This window comes from Oncorhynchus gorbuscha, linkage group LG23 (assembly GCF_021184085.1).
Source record: "Oncorhynchus gorbuscha isolate QuinsamMale2020 ecotype Even-year linkage group LG23, OgorEven_v1.0, whole genome shotgun sequence".
NCBI lineage: Eukaryota > Metazoa > Chordata > Actinopteri > Salmoniformes > Salmonidae > Oncorhynchus > Oncorhynchus gorbuscha.
The window spans coordinates 54,211,024-54,220,798 of record NC_060195.1 but is presented as its reverse complement, the minus strand read 5'-3'; the positions used below and the strand labels follow the sequence as shown (position 1 = coordinate 54,220,798).

Here is a 9,775-nt window from a genome sequence, read left to right as displayed (position 1 = left end):
TCAAAAAGTGAGATTGGGTTGCAGACGCTCTTATCCAGAGCAACTTACAGTTGGTGCATTCATCTTAAGATAGCAAGGTGAGACGACCACATATCAGTCGTAGTAAGTAAATTCTTCCTCAATAAAGAAGTTATGAGCAAAGATAGTGCTAGTAAGACAAGTGCAAACATTTTTTTTGGGGGGGGGTAAACAGAAAAAAGGGTTCAATAAGGGTTCTTGGCCCGTCCCCATTAGAGACTCCTGTTTGGTTCCAGGTAGAATTATTTTGGGTTTCATGTAGAAACCCTATGGAAAGGGTTATATGTGGAACAATAAACAGTTCTATTTGGAACCAGAAGGGTTCTTCAAAGGGTTCCCCAATGGAAACAGCCAAAGAATCCTTTTTATTTTTAAGTGTAGGGTTTCAGACGATTTCGGAAGATGGACGGGGACTCTGGTGTCCTAGCACCAGGGGGAAGCTGGTTCCACCATTGGGGTGCCAGGACATGGAAGAACTTTGACTGGGCTGAGGGGTTGGAGAGCCAAGTTGGGATATAAGTTTTGACCAGAGCCTGAAGGAAGGGCAGTTCCCCATGCTGCTCAGTAGGCAAGCACCACGGTCTTGTAGTGGATGCAGCTTCGACTGGAGGCCAGTGGAGTGGTGACATGGGAAAACTTGGGAAGGTTGAAAAACAGATGGCCTGTGGCATTCTGTATAAGTTGCAGGGGTTTGATGGCACAAGCGGGGAGCCCATTCAACAGATAGTTGCAGTAGTCCAGACAGGATATGACTAGTGCTTGGATTAGGCCCTGCGTCACTAGTTGTTTGAGTTCATGTGAGGCCTTGGTTTATCTGAATTCAAGCGATATGAGAGTGGCTACCGAAGCCAAGGCATTACACATAGTTAAGTAGAAGGATGTTTAAATATATGACACTTTCTCTGTACCCAATATTGAAGGTAGAGCTCTCATTAGAGCCTAGCAAAGGGCACTGCAGCAGTTGAATCAATGTAATTTCCATAGCTCTGATCTAAATGTGCCACCCCATCAATCAAAAGAGAGGAGGATGAAAGAGAAAGAGGGGGAGCAAAAAAGAGAATGAGAAGAGTGGCCAGACAACATTGCATTCCTAAACGTATAGATCACATCTATTATTGTGTAACTGTCCTGTCGCACCTTTTTATAATAATGGGGTTAATTCATTAAACTAAATATATGATAATTATTCCTCCCTAACGGAGACAGACTCCCCATGGTGACGGAGGGGCACCTTCAGTTCCCTTCTTCCTGCTTCCATGAGTCACCATGGAGATGAACATTCCTTCCTGCCCGTCGCCTGGTTACAGCTCAATGGCCTTCATCGTGCGTGCTCAGAGAGAGGGTCACGCCATTGTCTGGGGTTCGACCCTCTGCTTGTGAATCATGCATAAACCAATGAATGCCCATGAGACACTAAGGCCAGCCCAGACGATACACAGCGTATTGGAACATTGAGGATGGCTGTGACAGAAATGCTCACGCAAATGCAAAGTACAAATGCAAAGCAGGCCTACAATCATCACTTTCTCAGATAAGCTTCAATTCCTCAGCTTGGGACAGGGCAGGGGATTAGTTTCCCAGGCCCATGTTTCACCTCATGTGTTCTTTAATTTCTCAAACTGTAAATTAACTGTTATTGGCAAAAGAGGTGCCTAGGCTAGTGGGTTTTATAACGTAGGACGCCCTTTTGAGGTAATGATGATGTGATCATTTGTCTAACGACGGTAGATGTTGTGACCTGAGGGCGATGCCTGTCCCATTTACTAAATGTTGTTAGATTTCATATCCGGTCTCCCTGGGATCATGATAATCACCTCTGTCCCTGACTCCTTGTGTATGTGTGTGTGTGCGTGCGTGTGTGCGTATGTATGTGACTTTATAGGGAGGGAGAACATATTGGCTGAATGTGCTGCATTGATGATTTGCTGTCTCCATGGTAACCTCTCCATATAAACACTTGCCAAGGGAGTGAGCTTGCCTCTGTCTGAGAAGAGGGGGAAAGCACTTGAGCTTCTACTGCCAACAGCCTGACACTGAGGGAGAGAGAGGGGGAGGGTCTACACACTCTACAACACCACACACAGTAATCATCTTAAATCCTGTTAATTTCAATTCAATGTTTCTACAATATTCAACAATATTTTATCTGTGAAAAATAAATAACCGAACCGGGCAACAAAAGCCTGCTAACCTAGTTTCAGAAACCAGTGTAGGCTAGTTACAGTTGTCTTACTCTCTAGGCCTGGCCATATAAAAATGCTGTCCTAAGCAGTATACCAAATGGCCTTGTTTTTACTTTTCCTGTTCACTTTCTCACTAATGTCCCATGGAGTCTTGTAGATTTCTGTACATCATACTGTCAGGTGTCAGCACACGAGAGTAAGAGTACTGTCAGGAGGACGGGAGGAGGACAGGACAGGAGGGAGTAAAGGTCTCACTGGTTCAGCAGCGAAGGGATAATGGCACTCTCTCTCTCTCTCTCTTTATCTCTCCAATCCAGGCTGCAACCCATCTGCCTGGGATTGGGAGTCCCATATAGGGTGGTGCACAATTGGCCCAGTGTCGTCCGGCTTTGGCTGGGGTGGGCCATCATTGTAAATAAGAGTTTGTTCTTAACTGACTTGCCTTGTTAAATAATGGTTACATTTTTTGTATTTTTAAAATAATCAATAGGAGGTTATTAGACCATCCCCTCTTCTAACCTCTCCAAATGAGAAGGTGATTATTATTAGAGGTCGACCGATTATGATTTTTCAACGCCGATACCGATACCGACTATTGGAGGACCAAAAAAGCTGATACCGATTAAATCGGCCGATTTTAAAATGTTTTTGTAATAATGACAATTACAACAATATGAATGAAGACTTATTTTAACTTAATATAATACATCAATAAAATCAATTTAGCCTCAAGTAAATAATGAAACATGTTCAATTTGGTGTAAATAAATGCAAAAACAAAGTGTTGGAGAAGAAAGTAAAAGTGCAATATGTGCTATGTAAGAAAGCTAACGTTTCAGTTCCTTGCTCAGAACATGAGAACATATGACAGCTGGTGGTTCCTTTTAACATGAGTCTTCAATATTCCCAGGTAAGAAGTTTTAGGTTGTAGTTAATATAGGAATTATAAATCAAAATCAAATCAAATTTATTTGTCACATACACATGGTTAGCAGATGTTAATGCGAGAGTAGCGAAATGCTTGTGCTTCTTAGTTCCGACAATGCAGTAATAACCAACGAGTAATCTAACCTAACAATTCCAAAACTACTACCTTATACACACAAGTGTAAAGGGATAAAGAATATGTATATAATAATATATCAATGCGTGATGGTACATAACGGCATAGGCAAAATGCAGTAGATGGTGTTGAGTACAGTATATACATATGAGATGAGTAATGTAGGGTATGTAAACAAAGTGGCTAGTGATACATGTATTACATAAAGATGCAGTAGATGATAGAGTACAGTATATACATATGAGATGAATAATGTAGGGTATGTAAACATTATATTAGGTAGCATTGTTTAAAGTGGCTAGGGATATATTTTACATCAATTTCCATTAATTCCCATTATTAAAGTGGCTGGAGTTGAGTCAGTGTGTTGGCAGCAGCCACTCAATGTTAGTGGTGGCTGTTTAACAGTCTGATGGCCTTGAGATAGAAGCTGTTTTTCAGTCTCTCGGTCCCAGCTTTGATGCACCTGTACTGATCTCGCCTTCTGGATGATAGCAGTCTTATTACAAGACTGGAGTTTCACTTAGCCTACAGTAGATTTCTGCCATACAGTCATTCTAAATAGGTTGTTCTGTGTTTTAGCCACAGAATGAAATTGTATTCTATTGTATTGCATTGTATCTCTACGGTTTTAACCTTCATCGTTGCTTAAGTCTGAGCTCAAAATTAAGTGTACTGGGTGTTGCTATTCTCCATTGAATGCATCCTTGTTGTGTCTATACCTTGACACATTTCCTTTCGTCTCAGGAACATGACAAGGCTCTTGAAATGGCCAGTGCCTAGCAACAGAATGGGTCCAATGTGTTCAGATGTGTTGAGTGGTCTGTTTTTCCATTTCAATATGCATGTTATTCTAATCCACACATCATTTCAAGCTCCTATAAGGCTGCCACGTTTGATTTAATCGATAAATAAATATAATTTAATAGAATAGTATAGAATAGACATTTTTTTTGTTTGTTTGTTTAAAGACGATATGCAAATCCTGCTTAACAACAGCTTGCGTGTGTGTATGTGTTTCTGTAGATGCATGCGTGTGTGTGTGTACAGTCATGGCCAAAAGATTTGAGAATGACACAAATATTCATTTTCACAGTCTGCTGCCTCAGTTTGTGTGATGGCAATTTGCATATACTCCAGAATGTTATGAAGTGATCAGATGAATTGCAATTAATTGCAAAGTCCCTCTTTGCCATGCAAATGAACTGAATCCTCAAAATCTCCACTGCATTTCAGCCCTTCCACAAAGGACTAGCTGACATCATGTCAGTGATTCTCTCGTTAACACAGTTGTGAGTGTTGACGAGGACAAGGCTGGAGGTCACTCTGTCATGCTGATTGAGTTTGAATAACAGACTGGATGCTTCAAAAGGAGGGTGGTGCTTGGAATCATTGTTCTTCCTCTGTCAACCATGGTTACCTGCAAGGAAACGAGTGCCGTCATCATTGCGTTCCACAAAAAGGGCTTCACAGGCAAGGATATTGCTGCCAGTAAGATTGCACCTAAATCAACCATTTATCGGATCATCAAGAACTTCAAGGAGAGCGGTTCAATTGTTGTGAAGAAAGTGCCCAAGAAAGTCCAGCAAGCGCCAGGACCATCCTGAGACCATTCATGTGTGGGGTTTCTTCTCAGCCAAGGGAGTGGGCTCACTAACAATTTTGCCTAAGAACACAGCCACGAATAAAGAATGGTACCAACACATCCTCCGAGAGCAACTTCTCCCAACCTTGACATAAGACAAAAGTGATAACTAAGTGGCTCGGGGAACAAAACATCGATATTTTGGGTTCATGGCCAGGAAACTCCCCAGACCTTAATCCCATTGAGAACTTGTGGTCAATCCTCAAGAGGCGGGTGGACAAACAAAAACTTACAAATTCTGACAAACTCCAAGCATTAATTATGCAAGAATGGGCTGCCATCAGTCAGGATGTGGCCCAGAAGTTAATTGACAGCATGCCAGGGCAGATTGCAGAGGTCTTGAAAAAGAAGGGTCAACACTGCAAATAATGACTCTTTGCATCAACTTCATGTAATTGTCAATAAAGCCTTTGACACTTATGAAATGCTTGTAATTATACTTCAGTATTCCATAGTAACATCTGACAAAAATATCTAAAGACACTGAAGCTGCAAACTTTGTGAAAATGTATATTTGTGTCATTCTCAAAACTTTTGGCCACGACTGTATGTTTGTGAATGGATCTGTGCATGTGCGTGTGTGTAGTCTCCATTTTACTCTGAAAAAAAGAGGCCGTGTTTCAGCACTGTTTCTCCCTCCACCTGTAGTGTACCGTCTCCTCTGCAGGCAGGCTGTGTCCACTGGACCATAGCAGAGGCAGTGCCAGGTACACTGGAAATGGAGTGGAAGACAAAGTCAAGGGACTTCTGAGTGTGTGTTGTCGATTTCAGATAAGGAAATATGTCAAACCTCGCTGAATGTAGAACTAGATATAGCAGAAGTTAGAACATAAAGTGTATCCTCATTTAGCTGTTAATCAGGCTTTCAGGTATAATATACAGAAACCGTAGGCTATTAAAATTCCTTTGTTTGGCACCAAATGTTATTTTAAAACTAACAATGTACAACATGAACTAAAAGATAGTTCTGGAACCTTGAAAGTTACACCAGATATTACAACTACATTACATAGTAAGATAAGATTTGGGCTACAAAGTGATGATTGCGGTATTGGCAGAAATGCTACAAGCCTCCAAGAACGCCAAGCAGACTTGGCCTGTGTCATTATTTGCCCCATCAAAACTACAGTAACACCTGTGTCCCAAAATGGCACAATATTCCCTACATAGTGCACTACTTTTGACAACATCCAATGGCTCTGGTAAAAATGTGTGCACTACATAGGGAAAAGACTGCCAGTTGAGACGCAAACTGAGAGAACTGGAAGGAAATCAATGTTGCTGCTGCCTTCTTTTGCCACTGAAGCCCTTTACATTAGAGCTACTGTAAAATGCATGAGCCGGCCTGGCTGGAAGAGTGTCTCAGGTGTCAGGCAGAAGGACTGGTTAAACACCAATAAAGAATACGTGACATTTCACATGGAGAGAGAGAGCTAGAGAGAGAGAGAGAGAGAGAGAGAGAGAGAGAGAGAGAGCTAGAGAGAGAGAGAGAGAGAGCTAGAGAGAGAGAGAGCTAGAGAGAGAGAGCTAGAGAGAGAGAGAGAGCTAGAGAGAGAGAGAGCTAGAGAGAGAGAGCTAGAGAGAGAGAGAGAGAGAGAGAGAGAGAGAGAGAGAGAGAGAGAGAGAGCTAGAGAGAGAGAGAGAGAGCTAGAGAGAGAGAGAGAGAGAGAGCTAGAGAGAGAGAGCTAGAGAGAGAGAGCTAGAGAGAGAGAGAGCGAGAGGGAGAGACCCCTATTGTCTTCCTATAGGGAGCTGGATAGGGCAACATGATTTGCAATGTGTTGATTTGTGAAGTCTCAGCTTTCTTAATTTTATTGATCCCAGCTCCCACCACATGCTGCATCAATGAGCCATTCAAGGATAGAAAGCAATTAGTGGGGAACACAGCCCTGTTGAGTCAGGTTGCACAGTTAGAAAGGCCTCCCTTGACTGCATCCTAATGGGAGCATCATTCTTTTCTCTCTCTCTCTCCCCCCTTGAGATGAGCTGTATAATTAGTTTGCCTTTTTTGGGATAAAACGTATGAAGAAACAAAATATATAGCCTATTAGCCAAAAAGTCAATATGTGTGTGTATTTATGCATAAACTATTTAGTTACAAAGCATAGGCATACACTAATAGTCCTACCCTAAATTGTCTCAAATATGATTAGGAAAGGCTGATCCGAAAATAAAATGCAGCGCTGGCTGAACTGTGATAAATGGAGAAAATATTAGGTGTTTAGATAATAACCCCTGAGGCAGGCTGTACATTAAAGGCCCACTCCTTCATTTGAAAAACAATAAATACGGCAGCCCTGCCACTTAGTTTGCTATAAAGCTGAAGGATGGAACTGGAAGCCTACTGAGGAGTTGTCCTGACATCTAGTGGTGAACATTTTCAACACATGCATTTTTTGTAATGTGCTGTAAATGTAGGCCGACGTGCCACGGGTGATTCAATAGAACTTGCCATGGGTCATACAAAAAAAAGGCAATAGGCATACCTGGCAACAACAAAAAATAAAAACACCTGGCAAAAATGTGTGTCTAAACTCCACCTCCTCAATTATGGATGCAGTACTCATGTCATAGGCCTACATATTCTTCTTCTACATGATCTTTATTTGTATCTGTATGTCATAGCCTACAAAGGTGCCAGGAATGTATTTTAATAAATACATTAATGAATAAATAAACGTAACACTGTACAAAGTTTTGCAACCTTGAGGTATCGTTTGCCTTGGTGTAGGTTGCTTGCCGTTATGCACATGTGGCACCGGTAATGTGAAGTTTCGCCCCTCCATGCCGAACTCTATAACATTCCTGATTTGTCTGCTGCGCGAAGGCGGAGTCTCCTAGTGTAGTAGACTAATATGTGTGCGCAACGCTGAATGGTAACCACTGTGGCAACCTTGTGAACCAACAGTCTCTCCACAGCGCTTCGCGTCAGGATGTTATTTTTTTCGCTGATAACAGAGATGTTCTGAATTTCGGCTACCTGGCCTCTTCAGAGAAGGTCAGCATTTGCATATTAATTAACTTCAAGATGAGATGTTAATACAACATCTCGTGGTGGATTGTTAGGCAGCATCCGATTATTGAATAGCATTTGTTGCTGCAGCTGTATGCGTCGGGAGCCAACGTGCCAGAGGTGACTGCATCCATCGCAGCTTTTATAGACCAAGGGGACTGATGACAATAACAATTTCGGATAGTATTTAAGTGTGACCGTGCGCTCTTCTCCAATCCATACAAGTTATCTACCTTGAGAAATGCGTGCTTGCAGAATGCAATAGCAGATGATGGAACAACAATTACTTTTTTTTCACAGAGATCTAAGATATAGCCCATATGTATGCTTAGCATAAAGCAGGTGCCTCTTATTTGATTTCTCATTCACCAGTGCGTAAAATGGGTAACAGTTTTTCTAACATAGCTGCTTTTCAGTCGCTGCATATTGTCTTGCTGGGTTTAGATTCCGCCGGTAAAACGACTGTCCTGTACCGCCTGAAATTCAACGAATTTGTGAACACTGTTCCCACAATCGGATTTAACACCGAGAGGATAAAACTAAGTAACGGTACCGCCAAAGGGATCAGTTGTCATTTTTGGGACGTCGGGGGACAGGAGAAGCTAAGACCGTTATGGAAATCGTACAGTCGGTGCACGGATGGCATTATTTACGTAGTGGACTCAGTGGACGTGGACAGACTAGAGGAAGCCAAAACAGAACTGCATAAAGTTACCAAATTCGCAGAAAACCAAGGGACTCCACTACTGGTGATAGCCAATAAGCAGGACTTGCCCAAGTCTCTACCTGTCCATGAGATTGAGAAGCAACTGGCACTGCATGAGCTCAGCCCTTCTACCACTTACCATGTCCAGCCTGCATGTGCCATCATTGGTGAAGGGCTCCATGAAGGCATGGATCAACTGTATGAAATGATTGTGAAACGAAGGAAATCATTGAAACAAAAGAAAAAGAGATAAAGACTCATTACTGTAAAGTTGACCCCTATCTTCTGAGCTGCCTACTACTGTGCCATGACTTTTGCTGTACTATGTATGTCAGGTGATTCTTGTTATGCAGAAGGTTACACTTGCAGTGTTTTAAAAAAAATGATACACTGTATAGCTTTGGGGTTATTGGTGAAGTTAGTCACTTTTAGCTGTGCTGTTACATTCAATCACACATGGGGAGGAAAATAAAAACTTGCCTCTTGCTATCAGAAATGTCCTTGACAGGCTGGTACCTGTTTGTTGCTGCTTCACAGTATTTTCTTGTCAATAGTTTTTTCCCCCTGGAAAGTGAATGCCCTACACAGCAATTTTTGACAGACTGGAGTAGCAAACATTATTTCCAGATTGGAATGAACGTCATTAATCAATATCAATGTGCTTATAATTTTTCCACTTTGCATGCTCTGTTTATGTCACTAACACATTTTGAGAGAGACCGTCCATTTCGTTCTAACATTTCCCCTACTCCTTTGATAACTGGGCAAACAGTGCTGTTTTATAGTAGAATACAATAGCCTATATTGGGTTTAATGTGTCTTCAAATAAAGAAGGCTGTTAATATTTTGCACGTTTCATCACAATATTGTTTTGAATGTTTGTTTTATTGGTCCTCTGTAGCTCAGTTGGTAGAGCATGGCGCTTGTAACGCCAGGGTAGTAGGTTCGATTCCCGGGACCACCCACACGTAGAATGTATGCACACATGACTGTAAGTCGCTTTGGATAAAAGCGTCTGCTAAATGGCATATATATTATTATTATATATTATTATGACTGATGCCCAGCTGAGCATTCTACTCAATGCAGTGTCAGTAAGTGCCAAGGAAGATTTAGTCTGAAGTTTGGAAACGCGATGACATTCCGA

General features: G+C 41.8%; 1 protein-coding gene across 1 annotated transcript; it reads left to right on the top strand.

The window, feature by feature from the left end:
- Positions 1-7,804: 7,804 nt before the first annotated feature.
- LOC124011304 (ADP-ribosylation factor-like protein 4C) lies at positions 7,805-9,475 on the top strand. The gene has a single exon (XM_046324533.1). It carries the CDS (start codon positions 8,303-8,305, stop codon positions 8,879-8,881), a length of 579 nt encoding a protein of 192 aa, XP_046180489.1. The 5' UTR covers positions 7,805-8,302; the 3' UTR covers positions 8,882-9,475.
- The last annotated feature ends 300 nt before the right edge of the window (positions 9,476-9,775 follow it).